Source organism: Mustela nivalis (assembly GCF_964662115.1).
Source record: "Mustela nivalis genome assembly, chromosome: 9".
NCBI lineage: Eukaryota > Metazoa > Chordata > Mammalia > Carnivora > Mustelidae > Mustela > Mustela nivalis.
The window spans coordinates 22,952,154-22,970,995 of NC_139028.1; the positions used below are offsets into that span (position 1 = coordinate 22,952,154).

At 53.8% G+C, this 18,842-nt stretch overlaps 1 protein-coding gene and 1 long non-coding RNA gene across 3 annotated transcripts in view; one reads left to right on the forward strand and one right to left on the reverse strand.

Moving 5' to 3' along the window:
• Nucleotides 1-18,842, forward strand: part of LOC309840968 — a 215,419-nt gene that overhangs the window by 178,919 nt on the left and 17,658 nt on the right. The window lies entirely within an intron of this gene.
• Nucleotides 1-18,842, reverse strand: part of LOC309841229 (uncharacterized protein) — a gene marked incomplete at its 5' end in the record, with an annotated part of 32,300 nt that overhangs the window by 4,239 nt on the left and 9,219 nt on the right. The window contains one exon of the mRNA XM_082684157.1: nt 17,536-17,717. Coding sequence (XP_082540283.1) covers nt 17,577-17,717 — 141 coding nt within the window. The 3' untranslated portion in view covers nt 17,536-17,576. The remainder of the gene's footprint in view (nt 1-17,535; nt 17,718-18,842) is intronic.

Genomic DNA, 18,842 nt, shown 5'->3' on the forward strand with positions numbered 1-18,842 from the left:
TTAACAATGGTGTTCTTTTGTCCCATAGGATGAACTTCAGTGCCCTTAATCTGTCTGCGAGGGCCTTGCTGATCTAATCTGGTTTCTTTCCTGTGGTTCCATCTCCTTCCACTCCCTTCCTTTCACTGATAATCTTTTTTCACTTCCTCCCAGAAATCTTCTCTGTCACAACTGGCTCTTTCCAGATCCTGTTCCCTCTACCAGAACACTGTTCCCCCTTCTTGTCTGGCTAATATCTATTCATTCTCTACTTAAGGTTCCTCCCTGAGAGCTAAAAAGATGGGGATGGCAGGCATGTTCTGCGGCTGAGGGTCAGTCTGTGTACAGGTCCCAGCCTCGAGGGGACCCCTGGACCCTGGGGCTTTGGCAATAATAGCGAGGGCCAGGGCTCTGACAAGAGAGCTGTTCATTTCCTAGGGCTTCGGTAACAGAGCACTGCAAGCTGGGCAGCCTAACACAACAGAAATTCATTCTGTCACAATTCTGGAAGCCAGAAGTCCAAAATCAAGATGGCAGCAGGGTCATGCTCTCTCAGAGTTTCTAGGCAATTGGTTCCATGACACTCTCCTAGCTTCTGGTGGCTTCTGGAAGTCACTGGTATTCCTTGGTTTGCAGAGTCATCATTCCAATCTGCTCTGTCTTCACATGGCATTCTGTCCTGTGTGTCTCTCTTTCCAGATTTCCTTCTTCTTCAAAGGACACCACACATATTGGATTTAAGGACTACCCAACCCCGTGTAAGCTCATCTTGACACAGTTACAACTGCAAAGACTTTATTTCCAAATAAAGTTCACATTCACAGGTTCTGGGTAGATGCGAATTTTGGAGGAAGAGTACAATATTCAATCCAATACATTGTACCCTGTGGTCTCCCCAGATTTGTATCTGTCTCCTATGCAAAATACATTCACCTGATCTCAACATCCCCAAAAGTCTTAACTATTATAGCATTAGCTCTAAAATCTCATCTAAATCTTATCAAGTTCCAGAGCTTATCACACAAGTCATTTACACTGGGCATGGATGGGGCTCTGAGGATGAGACTTCCTGGGGCGGACTTTCCTGCCATCTGTGGAGACGAGAACACAAGTTATCTAAGTCCAATGGTGGGCCAGGCATAGGATGGACATTCCCATTCTGAAGGGGAAAAAAATGGAAGGTCTAAGGGGCGTGGGGTTACTGGTTTAAAGCAAGTTTGCCGTCTAACAAGGAAAGTTTCATTAGGTTTCAAGGCCCAAGAATAATTTTCTGTGTCTTGATCCTTGCTGTGGGCCCTCAGGGCTGGCTCTCCTCTTCTGGCCTAGGCCTCTGTGACTCTTCCTTCCAGGCCATTCTTCCTTCATTTTGTCCCATCCTTATTCCTTCTGGTCTAGACTTCTAGCATTTCTAGTGATATAAAATCCTTTAAAATCTTGTGGGTCTCCAATGTATGTCAAAAGGATCCCTACCAGCTTCAGCTTTGCGCAGTGGCAGTATTGTAGCCAATGAGGTTTATCCGAGGCACGATTATTGCTGATTATTGCTAATTGAAAAGGATCCCTAGCACTAGCCATGCGGGGTCTCCACAGATCCTTTCTAATCACACCTCTATTCCTGGACTTCTGCTGAGGTGGTCGCTTGAATCCCTAGGTCACATGCCTAAAATCTTTAGCCAAAGTCCTCCGGTCATACCCTTGACCCTGTCTCCAGAGCATACTGTTTAGATAGGCGGAGAATTTTCCACATCAGATGCTGGGAACAATTCATTGTTCCATTTATGTCTTTCCTCTTACATTTTCCTATAAATGGCAAGGAGAAACCAGGCTGTGGCTCCACACTTTGTTTGGAAATCTCTCCACTAACTCTCCAAGTTCTACTTCTCCATCCAATGGTAGAATGCAATTTGACAAAGATTTCTTTATAATAAGGGTTGTCTTTCTTCCAGTGTCCAGTAACGTGTTCCTTCTTTCTTTCTGAGATCTCACCAGAAGTACCTTTAATGTCCATATTTCTACCAGCGACTTTCTCCGGCCAGTCTAATTCTTTTTTCTTACCTTAAGCCTCCACATTCTTCCAGCCTCTACCCATTCCCCAATTCCAGAGCCACTGGCACATTTTTAGGTATTGGTTCAAGCAGCACACCACTCCCTCATACCAAAATGTCTCTTAGCTTCCTAGAGCTATAGTAACAAAGTATCACAAGCTCCTTAGCTTAAAACAATAGAAATTTATTCCCTCACAGTTCTGAAGGCCAAAGGCCCCTAACCAGGGTGACAGCAGAGCCATGCTTCCTCTCAGGTTCAGGAGAAGACTGTGACATGTTCCTCTCCTAGCTTTTGGTGGTGACCAGCAATCCCTGGTTTGTTGGCTTGTAAAGTCATCTCCCCAGTCTGTCTGTCTCTCCACACAGCCTTCTCTCCTGTAGGTCTCGGCTTCCAAATTTCCTTTTTCTTAAAAGAACGCCAGTCATATTGGATTTGGGGCCCATCCTGTTTCAGTATGATTCCAACTTCACTTATTACATCTGCAAAGAACTTATTTCCAAATAAGGTCATTTCATAGGTACAGGTGTGCATGAATTTGGAGGGAAACACTATTCAACCTTGTACGGGAGACCATTCGTGCTCTCGGGGAGCCCATTATTGAGTAGAACGGGGTGCAGCCCTATGAACAGCAGTGATGCATAATGGGGAGAAGGCCGTGCTGAGCAGAGAGCTTGTGTGGGGGGGAAGGAAGGTGTTGGGGGAGGGGGACAGAGGATTCTGAAAGGAATCTCCTCAGGGATGAGTTAGTAAGTTGGTAAGGGAAAGGATGTGAGACCGACTCTCCAGGTGTGAAAACAGCATGAGTAGAGGCATGAAGAAATGGCCCAATGTGGACAGAGAACTACCGAGAGTTAGTGGTGTTGGACACAAAGTGGGGGTCAGGGAGAGAAGAGAGGAGCCTGGGGCTGTGAGCAGTGCTGGTGTGGCACGCCTTGCGCATCATGGGCCTTACCCTGCAGGGGACTGGAGGTCAGAAAGTTTTAGGCAGGAAAATGACCAAGCTAACATGTCTAGAAAGATGGCTGGCACCTGGGTGGGATGGGTGGGAGCCGGCCAGTTGCAATGGGCCCAGTATCTGTGTCCCAGTATCTGGACCTAGTATCTGTTGAAATCTTAGCCCCATCCCCACAGTGTGATGGCCTTTGGAGGTGGGGCCTTTGGGAGGTGATGAGGTCATGGGGACGGAGCCCTCATGATGGGATTGGTGCCCTTATAAATGGCCCTAGAGATGTCTCTTGTTCTTTTTTCTGTCTGACCATGCTGCTCCAGCCTCCAGAAGGGTGAGAAATAAATTTCTGTTGTTCGTAAGCCACGCCGTTATGGTACTCTGTTCCAGCAGCCTCTGCAGACTGAGCCAGATGGTTCAAGGTTATTGCTAGTTCAGGCTAGAGATGGGAGCAGTCCCTTGTTGATGTAGATCTTGGCCAGTCTGCATGGACTGTTTTTCCAGAGATAAACACTGTGGATCTGCACCACAAACTCCGTTTTGCAGGTAGAACTTGGCCTTCATACAAGGAAGGCAGAGAAAGACACCAGAAATCGTTTCCCAAGAGTAAAGGTTGGGTTTCCAGAGGATCTGAAGTCAGGATTGAATTTCCCAGTGAGCTAGCTGGGCTCTACCTTGCATTGAGACATCCCAGGTTCCCTTTCCATGGATTTTTCCTGTGGGAACCTCCTCCACACTCCTGTGCTTCCTCTTGCCTTCTCTGTCCTCTTTCAGGTGCAGTTTGTGGCAAGGGTTGAAACTTTCCAATAGCACCCACTCGGTAAGGAGCCCTTGGGGTCCAAGCAGCCTGGAGATGCCCCTTTTTAGCAGGACTGTAGAGTGCGCCCTCACTCCTAAGCTAAGCACTTCTTCCGTGGGCCAGTGCCAGTTGGGAGCGGCTGCCCCAAGCACTGCGGGGCTCTCTTCTCCCCTGTCCACCTGTACCCTGGCTGTCAGCCAGTCGCTCAGCATTCAAGAACCGCCTCCTTTTAGGACATGTTAAAGCAACCTGCTTCTCCAGTCTAGACAGAGGAGATACTCCATTCCAAAGGAAGCTGTAAATGCGAATTCTGGCCCTTAGTATCACTGTGGGTGGGAGTCGGAAGACCCAGGGTCCCAACGGCAGGACCATCCCCCGGCGGTGGAGACAGAGGGAAGCATGGAAAAGCGCAGTCCGAGGGAGATGGCATTAGGGACGGCTGGGGAGTGGGCGTTTCCTGCCTCTGGGCCCTGACACCAGTTTTCATTGATCACTCTATGGGGGAAACATTGCAAAAGGCCCCCACATTCTTGTTTTGTTTCATTTTCTTTCAACCTTTCATTGTCTTCGAGGTGCTTTACAGCTCTGGAAATTGTAATGCAAATGCTTGTTGTCTTTAAAAATGCCCCCTGGGTTCCCTGGAATGCAAGCGTTGCCTACCATTAGCAACGGAATGCTTGAATCCCTCTCCCTTCAAATTCCTGTGTTGATGCCCTCACCCCTAGCGTGGCTGAATTAGGAGCTGGAAACTGCCAGGAGGCGGGTAGGGGAGGTGAACTGAGGTCATAGGGTGGGGCTCTGATTGGGTAGGATTAGTAAAATTAGTCCTTGTAAAATGCCAAACTAGAGAGCCACTGCCCTCACCCCCTTGCACACCCCAAGCCAAGGCCTCGGAGGGCAGAGCCAGAATGCAGTCATCCGTGAGCCAGAGAGACAGAGGGAGAGCTCTCCTCAGACACCTACCGTGCTTACCCTCCCTGGCTTTGGACTCCAGCCTCCAGAACCATGAGCAGTAAATTCTGTTGTTTAGGCCACCCCGCCCGAGGTATTTTGGTGTGACAGCCCGAGCAGACGAGGACATTTATATTTGAGGTTCTTTTGAGTTTTTCTTTGAACCAATCTCAACACCTCACTGATTCCCCCATTAACTAGGGAGTAAAATAAGATTTTGGAAACAGGTTGAGTTTATATTTGTATATGAGAGTCATGATTTTATCCTTAAGACAAAAATTATCCTTTGACCGGTTGGTCATTCAGCTAATGTTTGCCGATGCCTTCCATGGCCCAGGCACTGGGCTGATGGTTGGGGACACAAGTCGCAATTTAATAGGGTCCGTGTCCTCGAAGAGCAGGTGCCCTAGCGCAGAGGCAGCCAGGGAGGGAAAGCAGCAACTACTGGGAGTCCCAGGGCCAAGGCCGTGGTTGGGGGCATGGCTTTCAGGAGGACTTTAGGCAGGTTTGAGTTTTTCTTCATGTGAGAACCATGAGTTTGGAATCACACAGGGCCAGGTCCAAGTCCTGAATCCATGACCTCAAAGTTGTGTTACTTCGGATGAATTAATTCTCTTCTCTGGGGTGCCTGGGTGGCTCAGTGGGTTAAGCCGCTGCCTTCGGCTCAGGTCATGATCTCAGAGTCCTGGAATCGAGTCCCGCATCGGGCTCTCTGCTCAGCAGGGAGCCTGCTTCCCCCCCTCCCTCTCTGCCTGCTTGTGATTTCTCTCTCTGTCTAATAAATAAATAAAATCTTAAAAAAAATACTCTTCTCTGTAAAGTAAGAATGGTGGCATTTTAGTCTGAAACCTCTGTGAGGAATAAATGAGGTCCCATGCGCACAGTGCTCAGCCGAGTGTCCCGTGTGTAATAAATGCTCATTAAACATGAGTCTTGTCATCTTTTCTTGGCTGGGATTTCAGAAGTGCAAGGAAAACCTCCCGCTCCCTTTTCTCCCTGTCAGAGGACACCTGACATTCGCTGGGAAGAGGAAAACCCTTTTATGACCCGGCTAGCGAAGGGCTTGCCGGGGGAAAGCTGGGGCCAGGGAACTCAGTGGCTGTGGCCCATGTGAGCATGTCATTTGCTGATGCCAGGACTTTGCGTGGAGAAGATTCTGATCAGAGTCACCCCTTGCCCGTGAGAGCCTTCGAAAGCCCTTTTGTATCACCGACCTTTTTGCTCCTTCCGGTGCCTTCTGGAGAGGACAGAGCCCAGACGGGCACCCTCAGTTCGTTGGAGGAGGGGACTTGGGGTCTGAGCAGCCACTCGGACAGCCTGCTGCAGGCTACCCGGCTGGTCAGGGAGCCAGCCTCAGACCTGGGGCTCTGGACTCTACATGCCCTTCCCTCCAAAGGCTGGTTGGGGGTTGGGAGAGAAGGAAGGAGGGAGGAAACAGAAGGAGGGGAAGGGTGGCTCTCAAGACAGGAACTCGGAGACCCTGCACTAAGAGAAGCAGAGGGTGGGCTCTACTCGCAGGCGGTGGAGACTCTGAAGTGGGGAGGGCAAGGTTCAGCCATTGACAAGCTGGGGGGCCGTTAACCATGTTGTGCCTTGGTTTTTTCTTTTATAAAAGGGAGATGGTGATGCCTATTTCATAGGGTTGTCATTAGAATAAATGAGAGAAAAGAAGCCAAGTTGGCAGGCCTAGTTCTGGAGGAGGTTGCAGACTGCACAGGGGCAGGGACAGATCTGTTGGCAAGGGGCTGGGTGTGGGGTGGGTGGTCCGCGTGGTGCGCTCCATGGAAAAATGAGGAAGTGGCATGGGTCATGAATGCTGCTGTAATCATGGCATAGAAACGGGTTTGCTGGTGGAGCTGAGCAAGCTGGGGACATGCAAGGGAGGCCAGAGGAGTTGGGTCTAGGCCATCTTGTAGGAGGCTGTGGGGAGGACAGGCTCAAGGAAGAGCTTGAGCTCTTTGGGCACCAGGGCTCTTGGACATTCTCTGCTATGCATCAAGGAGCTGGGAGCCAGGATGCTCCACACCGGGTGGGAGACAGGTTAGTCCCAGAGGGCAGAGGTTAGTCCCAGAGAGCAGAGGGACCCAGAGGCCCAGGTCCATGCAGGCCAGCAGGGGCAGCTCCAGGAGGCCCATGCAAGGAGGCAGGCAGGGAAGCTTTGCTATGGGGGGTTCTGGGTGGCCCAGAAGGACCCGAGCTGCCACAGCATTTCCCAAGCACTGCTTCCCCATCCTCTGGCTCTCGGCCCTGCTATGGGGCCGGCACGGTCCATCAGGAGCCATCTCTGCTCCTTCTGTGACCCTTCTGGGACCACGGCTGGTGCCCAGGCCCAGCTTTCCTAATGGATTTCTCTAGGTTCAGATGTTTCCGACAGAGGCTGTCTTTAGGAGAGGCTGGGGGAAGCCTCTGTCCCTGAGCCACAGAGGTCTCTGGTCTGTCTCCACCTGAGCCTTCCCTTCTGCCTTCCGCAGTGCTCCTGCCCATCGGTGCTGGCTCCTTCCCATGATCCCCTGTGCTTGTTCGACCCTGTCCCTTCCTCCAACCAAACCCTCTCTCCTTGGCCCTCCCGACCCTTCAGACCACATCTAATCTTCCCCTCCCCCACTCATCTCTTGCTGTCCTATGTTCCTACTTCTCATTTACTTTTCAAGCCAATAAAAATCGGCTTCCAGGTGTTAAGCCTCTGACTCAGGCTTTTGAGAACACGGAAGCCTTCCTGTTGGATTCCCTGTCCCTCCTTCCTGCCCGCTGACCCGAATGGCTGCTCTCCATCTCCCCCTGGCCCCCGCCATGGTCTGGTTGCTCTCCTGGGCTCCTTCCTTCCCCAGGAGCGCTTGTGGGCTGTATCTGAGGCCCCCCTCCCCTCCCTCCACAGGCTGCCCTGCATGAGCTCATCCTCCCCTTGACTTTAATTACCATCCATAGGCCCATGACCGCCTCTCCAGTGCGGGCTTGCCTCAGCAGCAGCAACGCCATATCCTGACATACATACGCCTAAGGACGTCTCAGCTTGGGTGTCTCCTAGGCACCTTCATCTCCCCGTGTGCCAACTGGGACACACTGTAAACACGCCCCCCCCCCTCCCACCATGGTCACTGCCTCAGTGAAGAGAGACCTAGTTGCCTATCAGAAATCTGGGCGATTCCTGCCACCTCTCTCCCAACCCTCCAAGGTCAGTCCTCCTGTTGGATTTGACCCACTAGTCTATTTTTTCCCTCCTCCTTAGCCTCCTGATCTACCCCTGATCACCTTCCCTGGGGCCCCCAGGCTAAGGTGTGGGGGGGGGTCTGCCTCTGTTCCAGCCTCCTTCCAGGCTCCCTGCCTCCGGCCCTGCTCTGGCCTGCTGGTGGGCTCAGCTGGTCTGGGCTCCACGGGTGCCTCTGCTTTCCGTCTGGCACGTTCTCTGACCTCCAAGGTTCCCTCAGCCTTGCCTCTTTGCAGATGAGGTCATGGTTAAAAGGGGGTGGGTCTGGGGCCAGCAGAACTGTTTCAAATGCACTGGAGCTCTGTGACTTCTCTTAGTGTGCACACACTAAGCCTCAGTTCCTTCCTGTGTAAACGGTGGTCACTGTGTCACAGATTGTCGTGAATCAAGCGTGTGTCTCTAGCTGCTTTTGCATTCTAGAGAAAGGCGCTAATGGCTGGCAGGGAGACAGGGATCCTTGTTTTGGAAAAGGACCCTTTTGAAGGTGACAGATAAAGCTCTCCAGGCAGCCCTCGCCCCCAGAGGAAATGTGAGCAGAGAGAGCCAAACTGGTGTGGGGCAGGTGTGAGAGGGCCCAATAGCTGGACTGGAGGGTAGAGGCTGAAGAGACAACTCAGGAGGTGTGGAGGGCAGAGGAGAGACTTGCAGGGACAGGAGGTCAGTTTTTAAATTTCAAGCGATTTGCTAGCCTCAGAAAACATCTAGCTCTTCTCCAGGTACTCCCAACTTTCAGTAAAATTCTCTTATAGGTTCTGCCTTCTGATTAGTAATATTTGGGGTTGGGGGGAGGGGGATGAAGGAAAAGGCAGAATCTCCCCCACCCTCTTCCAGGCAGCCTTCCTGGATTCTCCCTGCCCCCCACCCCAGGTCTGGTTTCAGAATCCCCACTTCTGCAAGTCAGCATGTAGACAAAAAGACAGGGACTCTGGAACTCAGAGCAAAATTGAGAAAGAAGAGGAAATCAGAGTGTGTGTGTGTGGGGGGGGTGAGGGAGTGGGGGGGATTAAGAAAATGCCAGGTAATTCCTGGCAATTCTCAGGAATCTTGGAGAGCCAGCAGAGTGGAGCCATGTTTGAATATTAAAGGAAAGAGTGACTCCAGAGAGGGCTTCAAGAGAGCACGTGGCTCATTCAGAATCAAACTAGATAATGTATCTAAAGCTCCCACTGGGCCCAACACAGAGGGCAGTCTTAGAAATTCAGGAGTTACTATTCTTAAACAAACAAACAAACACCCCCCCCCCCATTATATAAGGTCCTAATTTACATGTAGCGAGGATAGAAAGATCTCAGAAGTGAGGCGCTCACCAATCTGCTGGGGGAAAGTCATCTCCTTGTATCTTCCCTTGCTGCCCAGTCTCCCTGGTGACTCTCCCCAAGCAAGGGATGGTCTTCCTCTCTCCGGAAATAGCCATTTTTGCTGTTGTTACTGCCAGCTATAACTATTAACTAAATGTAGTTACGGTAATAACACTGCTTTTCTTCCTTGTGTCCCCGCTCTTGTGCTGCTGAGCGCCAATCTTAAATGACTATTTTCCTATTTCGGCATGAGAAAGCTGGCTGATTTTCATGTGTGGTTTATGAAAATGGAATTACTATTTTTTGGTTCCATCATGTATTCCTGTCTCCTTCCTCCAATTATACTGTAAGCGCTTTGAATCAGGAATCAAATGGACAGTTCTCTTTGGATCCTTTTGTTTTAGGCACAATAGTGGCTCCGTAGTCGTCTGTTGCAACAGTGGGTGTTAATTCCGTCCCAGGCTGGGCTGAGAGCCCACACTTGGGCAGAAGGAGGCTGGGATTGGCCCAGAAGCCCCTGCACTGGCCTTGCCTGTGTTTTCAGGCCAGTCTCCTGAGAGAGTCTTTGCTGCCCAGATGTGAAGAGGAAACTGGGCAGCAGAGGAAGAGGAAACTAATTATCTCTCTTTTGTCACCCCCTTTCCTCCTTCCTAACTCAAAACCTAATTTTAAGCAAGTACCCACCCCCTTCCATGTGCCAAAGGGAGAATCATAACTGGCCTATGGAGTCATAGGGAGCCCATTTCCCCTCCCAATGAATGATTTAGGCAATGGCCTACATGTGGCCTAAATATGGCCATGTGACATAATTCTGGCTCTGGAAGTGGAGGAGAAGCCTGGGGCTTCTGGGAAAGATTCCCTCCCTTTTAAAAAGACAGAAGAAGAGCTGGCCTCTTTTTCTCTTAGAAATCTGAACCTAGATGTGATGGTTGGAACTGTGGCAGCCATGCTGTGACCACAAGGAGAACTGACTTGAAGGCAAGGTGCATAGACTGAGGCTAATGGGGGAGAAATATATAAAAACAAAACAAAACAAATAAACATACCTGCAAGCAAGCAAGCAAACAAACAAACAAACAGGACATTGATGTGGTCACATCATTGATGTAAGCTGAGTTAACCATCTACCAACTTAAGCAAATCCCCAAAGCTGTTAACCTCATTTTAAATAGGCTGTCGATGAAATGGTTTACATGACCTACAACTAAAGGAGGAATTTCTAATCCCAAATGCATGTGACTGAGTTTTGAACCTAAATAAAGGACTTTATATTTATCTCTGTTAAATTTAAATTTGGGGTTCTGATTTCACCTTACATCTTTTACAGACCTTTTGGATTACCAGTTTAACTACAGAATCCCTCCAAATTCCTTTCAACTCTGTCTCTTTTGATGAGCACAATTTCTTCATTCAAAGAATCGATGAAGAAGTTGGAACTAGGCCAACGACAGAATTCTCTAAAACAACACTGCAAAGCTCAGGGCACCACAGTCCAGACCTTTGCAGCCCTCCTAGTGGCACCACACAGCCCATTGCTTCTCTGTCCCATTCACTTTTGGACAAATGTCTCGTTGAAATCAGGATAGAGTGATTAATGATACAGCGATCCACCCTGTCTTATAATAAAAGACAGAACCCAGGTTACAGGCCTAGGCTGGGTCTGTATGTTTGCAGGTTTAAGACCTTCTCTATACAAGTCTGTTTGTGCGGGGGCACCTAGTCTGTTTGTGGCCCTTCTGCACACCTCTCATAGCTGGGTGTACAGTTCTGGTTTGGGGGTGAGGACTGTGCTCTGGTTGGTGGGGGCAAGTCTTGGGGATGGGACACTGGCGAGAAATATGGGTGATGGCATGAACTGCTTTTCTCGTCCAAGGCCAGAAAGGTTATATGGGCCCAGATCCTTCTTAGGCCTCTTCATCTATACACTCCCTTCCGCTGCCCTGGCACTCTGCTGGGCCTTTCCCCTCCAGAGCTCCCTGAGCCTCTGTGAGGGTTGGCTTCATCTTCAGTGGATCCCCATAATGGATCTTGGGTGGGAGAGGAAGTGTTGGTGGGGAAGACGAAGGTCCCCTGAAGCCTTTTCAGCCCAGGGAGGCCTAGAAGAGATGGGGCATTGTAGGAGAGGAGTTTATCCTATCTAGAAGATGGAGGCTTTCCTAAGCTGCCGGGGCTGACCCATTCCTGCCCCCTTCCCATCACTGTTCCCATGAGCCAGTCTGATCTGGTGTCCCCTGGCCCTCATTGGCCTAGGAGTAAGGAGAAGGCCGACTCGGGGCTTGGAGATGGCTGCCTTCTGGTCCAGGGCTCTGGGGACTGTGGCAGTCAGACCACACTGCTCCCCCATCCCCCTTGCCCTTCCAGGGTTTGGTAGCCTGTAGGCAGAGATGGCAACCTTGGTCCTACACAAATGTCCCTAGGGCCCTCTCCATCAATGGCGCAGGAGCATGCTCTAGAGATGGAGCCTGTGCTAGGCCAGGAGTCTAGAAGGTGGAAGGCTCTCTCTGTGGCTTCCTGGGCTGGCTCTCCCCCAGTCCAGGCAGGACCTGATGGGCATTGGACTGGCCTAGAGGCATTGTGAGCTTCCTGCCTGAAGATCTCGTGGTTGAGGAGCCCCCAGGCCTCTTAGACTTCTTTGTTTATGACAGTGGGCAAGGGGAGCTAATGAAATAGAGGTGACCCAGGCTCTGAGTGGTCAGCAGAAGCTTCGATCTGGTCTGAATTGCTTGGCTCATTTAGGGGATCTGACCATATGCCTGAGACGGTGAGGAGTAGGAAGCAGGAGCTTGCTATTTGAGTATGGAGGCGATTCGAGCAGTTCTGGAAAGCTGGGGGAACTGCCTCTTGGGGCAGGAGATGAAGGGCAGTGGTCTCAGCCCTAGAGGCCTGGATGCTGCTCTGTTTGAGAGGCCGAGGGGGAATCAGGGCTGCAGCTCTGTCCGGAAGCTTCTGTGAGAGGATGGAGAGTGTGTGGTAGGAGGCATGCACACCTGCACACACTTGTCCGTGGAGGGGGGTGAGGGCGTGGACTGTAATCCTTCACTCACAAATTCACCCCTGTCCCTTCAAGTGTGGGGCCGGAGGGAAGTGGAATCTCAGGGCTCTGTGGGTCTGGGCGGAGGGGACTGGGATGCAGGATGAGGCTTCTGTCCTGGGCTGGCCTCAAGTAGCAGCTGGGGGCCAGGGTGAGTATGTGAGAGGGGCCAGAGTCTTCTATGTGGATGGCCATTAGAGGCAGGTACGGAGCTCAGGGAGGCCAGTGAAGAGGCTGGAGGAAGTGGCCCCAGGGGTGATGGAACGGGGGCAGGGGGGCAAGCAGCAACAGGAAGTGGTCTTCCCAGATGTGAGGGTGGCTCTGGAGTGTTACGGGCCTGGCAGGTCTCATCCCAGAGTTCCAGGGAAAGAGCGGAGAGGCAGAGGGAGGGTGGAAGAAGGGGACTGGTGAGAAAGATGCCTACTGCATCTCCTCCCCCGCCCCCGTAACCATCTTCTGGGAGGTGGGTTAGGAGGTGGGTTAGCCTACATCCCTGAGCCTGGCTGGGACATCTCAGGGTCTCCAGGTCCCTGAGACGGCATCTACAGCAACTGCCCTAGTGGAGTTCACGCTGGGGGAGGCTGAGGTCATTTCCAGGTCTGTCCAGCAGGGGGAGCCCCACCCCACCAACCCCGTTTCTTAGGGTCCACCAAAGACCAGGGCAGCTGTGACAGGGGAGGCCAGAGTGCATCTGCCTAATGGGCAGTAGAGCCTGACCGGCTCTGGGGAAGGCTTCCCTGCCCTCTCTGCCCCTGGCCAGCCTGGCCTGTCTGGTCTGGTAGGCCTGGGCTGCTCGTGGCGTCCCATGGTGTCGAACATAAGACTCTCCCAAGCCCCTTCCAGGTGTGAGCCTGGGTCTCCTGCTCTCCCAGGTCTAGAGAGGAGGAGGAACACCTGAGGCGCCGAGGGGTTCCCTGGAGCAAAGGCCGTCCCTGGGAAGGGAAGGGAAAACTCATCAGAAGGCCTGGGAGTGGGGATCAGTCTTGGGGGCTCCCAGTCCGCAGACCACCACGAAGGGGTTTGTGGCATGAAGCGGCAACTTGCTGCTCAGGGCGGTGCCCCACCCTCCGCTCGCCCGCCCTGCCCTGGGCCTGGTCACACCACTGGACAGTGGCTGCTCGAGGCTGCCCTAGCGTGTGGAGCTCAGGGGGCAGGAACTTCTCTTGCCCAGCCTCCCACCATCCCACAAGCCTGCTTTGGACAGTGCCCACTGCTGAGCGTGTCTGCTGAGGAGAGGGCCAGAGGCCTGACGTTTTGGTGGCCACTTTGTGCAGTTCAGTATGGCGGCGCCTTGCCTTGTGCCGCTGTGTAAGTTAAAATGAAGATGAGGCAACATTGTATTGAGTAACAGTATGGGGCTCATGCCCTGAAGGGCACAGATGTGGAGCTCATTTGTTATCATGGGCAACTGGGCAGCTCTGGTGTGGGCCCTCAGCACCTAGGGGACCCTGGTGTGTGTGTGTGTTTTGGGGGGTGGGGGGCTTACTGAGCCAGGAAGCTGGGAGGGAGCAGCTTGCTTTTCTTGGTGTGTGGGGGCAGGCGATCTGGAGGGTGGGATGCTGCCATGGGGAGCCTGGGGACAGGGGGGTCCGGGAGGGGATTCGGGGGAAAGGGGGCAGTTTTGCAGGTTGGGGCCAGTGCTGGGCTGGGGGTGAGGAGGTGCCAGGGTCCCAGGCTGTGGGGTGGGCTGGTAGCACCCAGGCCGGCCTGTGTGCCTCAGCTCTCAGCTCCCATATGCCCCTTTCCATATGCCCCCATCACATCCTTGAGCCTCTGTCACTTGCTGGTGTGATTGGGAGGCTCTGGGAGAGGCAGCGAGTGGCCCCGTCTGCCGGCTGCGGGAAGCCATGTAGACTACAGATCAGCTTCTAGCCTCCTGGTCCTGAGGGGCTCAGAAAGCCTCCAGCTCTGCCTTCTTGGTTCTTTAAAATTATAATGTATGCACAGCCTTCAGCCAAAGGGGGATTTGAAGCAGCTAACCCCTTATTTTACAAATGAGAAAACAAGCTTCAGGAGGCTTAGGGACTTGCTCAAGTCACGTCCTCCTTGAAGTTCCCTGATGTTCAGAGCCAAGAAAAGTTTCCTAAATGCAGCTTCGGCCTCCCAGCCCCACCTTTCACCCCATCCAGACGCCATCATCCCCTTGAGGGTTGTGGGGCCGAGCTGAGGCTGAGAGTGAGGACCCGGGCCAGAGGCTGGGTTGGGGAGAAGGGGCTGCCGGGCCGGGAGGGCCCAGGCTGGCCGCAGGGCCGAGTGGCTGGGAGGGGGTGTGGGCTTCCAAGTGATCGCCACAGCCTGGTGAAGGCCCCGGGCCGAGAGCGGGTTCAGATGGAGCCGGTCCTTCGGGGCCCCAAACTGAGATGTTTGGATCCCTGCCTTTCAGGGCAGCAGCAGGCGTAAGACAGGCATAGTACCGGGTACTTGACCTGCATCCCCTCCCTTAATCCGCCTGTCAATCCCATAAGGTGAACAATAGTCCACTCAGACATAAAGTGGCTATGTGTCAGAGAGGTTCAGTGACCTACCCAAGGTCACACAGCCAGGACGGGGCTGGCTGTATTAGGTTTCCGGCTAGATTTTTGAATCCCAAGCACTGGGAACTTTCCAACCAACACAGCAGCCTTTCCAACCTGGGGCTCTGGCCGAGAACGTGCTTCCTGGGGTGCTGGGATGTGGGACTCTGGCCTGTCAGGGAGAGTTATAGTCTAAGGGTGGCGGGGGGTGGGGGGTGGCTGTTCCTGGTAGAGCCCAGGCTTTGATGGGGCAACCCAGCTTTGATCTCCTTTTGAAGTCCCGGCCTCTGGAACCGGCAGCTTCAGTGGGGTGAGCTCCAGGAAGGGGGAGATGAAAGGCCAGGAGAAGCCAGGGTGGGAGAGAGAAGGGAGGGTAGGGGGGAAGTGCGGAGCCCGGAGAGAGAACAGATGTGTGAATGAGAACCGGGAAGCCAGCAGCTGGTGGAAGGGAGAGGGAAAGGCTGGTGGGGAAGAGAGACTGGGGAAACAGAAACCAGAAATGCTGTGGGCAGACAGGAACTGGCCAGGCCAGGGGCAGGGAAACAGAAAAAGGCTGAGTTTGGCCTCGGGGCACGGGGTGGGGGGAGGCACGGGAGAGAGTAGCCTGGGAGTGGGGCGTGGGCAGTTCTGCCCTGGAATCTGGGCTCTGGGGTGAGCCTACACAGTGAAGCCCACCGGTCCCTCACCTACCATCCCCTCTCCCAGCAGAGGCACCTCTGTCTGGCTAGTTGGGCCGCTGGCTGATCATTGGTCAAGTGATCCAGAGGCTCCAACATGTTTCTGGCCAAGGTCTCATTGAAGGCATCAAATGGCCCAAGGGATGGGGTGAGAGGGAGGTGAGGTGCTCACCCCTGGACTTCTGGGGTTCATGGCCCTGGTTTGCCATGACGGGAAGAGTCTGCCCTCGTGGCTGTGCACCTGTTCCTGTCTGACATCGTAGTTCCTCCTTCAGGGCTGCCGTAAGCAGGGAAGTAAGAACACATGGTGGGAAGGGGCCAGGGCCTGGGAGCTGGGAGAGGCCAACCCACCCAGCCGCCTCCTCCTCCCAATCTAGCAGCTCAAGGCCCCGCCCTGCCCTGGGCTTTTGCTCTGCACTCCCATCCACACTGCCTAGGTACCCGGAACCCAGCCCAGCGCCTTTCAGACCCAAACACAGGGCCTCCCTGGGATCCAATGGCACCCCTTAGCTCTGCTGGCAGTGGGAATGTTTGGCGGGGGTGGGGGGGGGGGGTTGCCAAATGAAAGCTGATAAGGGCGGCAGCAGCAGAACCCTTCCCTGGCCTGGGTTGCTGCTAGGAGTGCCCAGGATTATACCCGCCCCAATTCCCTGTACTTCAGAGAGGCTGGGAGGGCTTCCAAATTAGGATCTATGGGATTAATGCCCTTTTTTCCTGTCCCCTCCCCGCCCAAGCCGGTCTCACTGTAAGCGTCACACCCTCCTCCCGCTGTGCCTCCCTGGGGCCCAGACCTCCCAAGAAGGCTCCGCTGTAACTCTTCTGTCCAGCCCGTCCTCAGAGAGGGGAACAATGCCAGGTTTTCCAGGGACAGCCAAACAGGGGCCTTAAGGACCCTGTATCCCTCTGGGTCTTCACTCCTCCATACCTGATGTGGGCTGTGGGGCTGGGTGAAATTCTGGCTGTAAAGGTGGCTGGGGGTAGACGGGGTGCTGCTGAGAGGCAGCGGGGTGGAGAACACCCATGGGATGGTTGGGGAGCAGAGTCCTGGCCCCTCTGGGCCCCGGGACCCAGTGGAGGAAATGTTCTACAGGGGTCACCAGAGAGTGCCTCCTGGGTCCTCCCCGAAATGCCAACCCTCACAGGCCTCCTGGGACTTTTCTCGTGCTCAGCACCACTGTGTTTCTCCTGGCCGGTCCTGACCATCTCCACCCTGTCCCTTTCTCCGTCCTCCGCCGTCCTGCTCAAGCACAGGGCCTTGAGCTCAGGCTTGCTTATCTGCCGCCGGAGCAGTGCGCCCTCGGATTAGAGTCTCCAGCCCTGTAATTCTAGTGTCTTAGTTTGAGGGGCCTTCAGCTTCCTTTAACCCCTCAGGGAGGCTCATATGTTTGCCGAATCCCCGATGACCATACTGTGTCCCTGATTCTCTGCTCCATGGCCTCCATGCCACTCCAGGACCCAGGCTGCAGAGAGAGCCCTGCTCACCCGCCCCTGCAGAGCCCAGCAGTTCCCCTTCCTGCCCAGGGGCTCCCCCGGGAGCCTTGTTCCTCTCTGAAACTGGAGCCCTTAGCACGGTGCCTGGCACAGAACAGCTGCTCACTCAAGGTTGGTTGAACCAAGCTGCTCAACTGAGCCAAGGGAGGTCAAGAGGAGATGGGAGCTTGTAGCCTTGACCATGAGGCCCCGTGATTAGAAAATAAAGTGGAGCACCCACATGCCTGGTGAGGCTAAGAGGTCAACCATGATGCTGGCAGTGAGGCAGCTGCTGGGAGAGGTGTGTGCCCATGGGAGCCACAGAAGGATAAATGGGGACCACTGGAGGAGGAAGGATCCCTAAATGTTGGTTCTAACCTCCTTGTTTCACAGGTGGGGAAACTGAGTCTCCCAGAGGGGAAATGATAAGCTCGAGGTAACAGTAAATTGGTGGCGGAAGTGAGACTGTGTTCCAGCACCCCCGGGGCACCTGGGGGTAGGTACCTTCTTCTCCACATGCCTCACCCACCTCCCCTGCACCCTCCAGCCCTCCATGCATTTGTCCTGCTGGGGAGGTGAGGAGAGGCCAACAGGGCGGGAGGGTGGTGGGCAGAGTGTACCTGTAGTCCGGAGGTGGGGCTGGGTGGCTAGGGGTCCTGTGCTAGGGTGGGCTCAGCTGGATGGTGGCATATTCCACAGCCTCTCTGGGCCCCGACACGGTGGTCTGTGACTCTGACCCGAGCTCCAGGGCGGAGGTCTCCAGCTGTGCATAGTGGATGTCTGTGTCCTTTAAGTGAGAGCCCTAGAAATGAGGCAGAGGGAGAGATGGCAGAAGGGGGCAAAACAGGGACAGAGCGCCTCAGAGCCAAGTGTTGGGATGAGATGGGGAGGTGTGGGAGTGAGGGAGAAAAGGGAGCCATGGAGAATTATGAGGTATGGAGGGAGGGAGAGCGAGAAGCAGAAAAGCAGTCTGTCAGTGGCAACAGAGAACACAGGGCTTTGGTGAAGGTGTTAACAAAATTGGTCACAAATCATTTATATGCACCACTAAGCTGTGTCCCTGTGGATCACTGGGGGAGGGGGCTTTGGAGAGGGCCCCCCGAGAGGCAGGGTGGGTCCTGCTCCTGGCCCCACTGTGGTTGGCTCCAAGAGATTATTTCTGCCCACATTCTCATTTTGCAGAGGGCAGAGACTGAGGCCCGCAGAGGGGAGGTGATGTGCCCGGGGTGCCAGGGAAGATGCTGGCAGAGCAGCGGTGGCATAAAATGCAACTTAGGGTCAGAAGACCTGGCTTTGACCTTGAGCTGAGCTTCTTGCTGTGGCTGGTGAGATTCGTTGACCCAACTGAGCCTAGCTTTTCAATTGTAAAATGGGGGAGGGGGGAGCAAACATACGTGGATTTGCACTATCATGGGAATCTAGGGCTCCAGCTTCTATCCCGAGCTCTTCAGTGGCTGATTCTTACCTGGATTTGGGAATTATCAGAACAAGAGTCATCTGAGGGCAGGGGCTGCTGCTCTAGTGATGACTCATGCTGTGGCTGGGCCAAGCCCCTCTCCCTCACCTGGCCTCAGTTTCCCACTTAGCGAGGCAGAAGGGTAGCTCCATGACCTCCGAGGCCCTGCCAGCTCTTAGCTCTAGAGCCTTCCTCACCAGCTCCTCCTCCTCAGCTCCATGAATGTTCAAACAGACGGACAGGTGGTCCTGTCAACAGAGCAGGGGTGGAGGCTCTCCCTGGCCAGGAGGGCAGGATCCTGGGGGCAAGGAGGAGGGCTCTGCACCATGGGAGGCAGACCCCTATGACCTAGGCTGGTGCCCACTTCCCCTTGGCTGGACTCCCTGCAGAGCAGGGAGGCTGAGTGTCCTGATTATAGTTCCTTTCAGCAACGCCCATCTCGTGCCCATTGGTGACCAGTCAGGGACACAT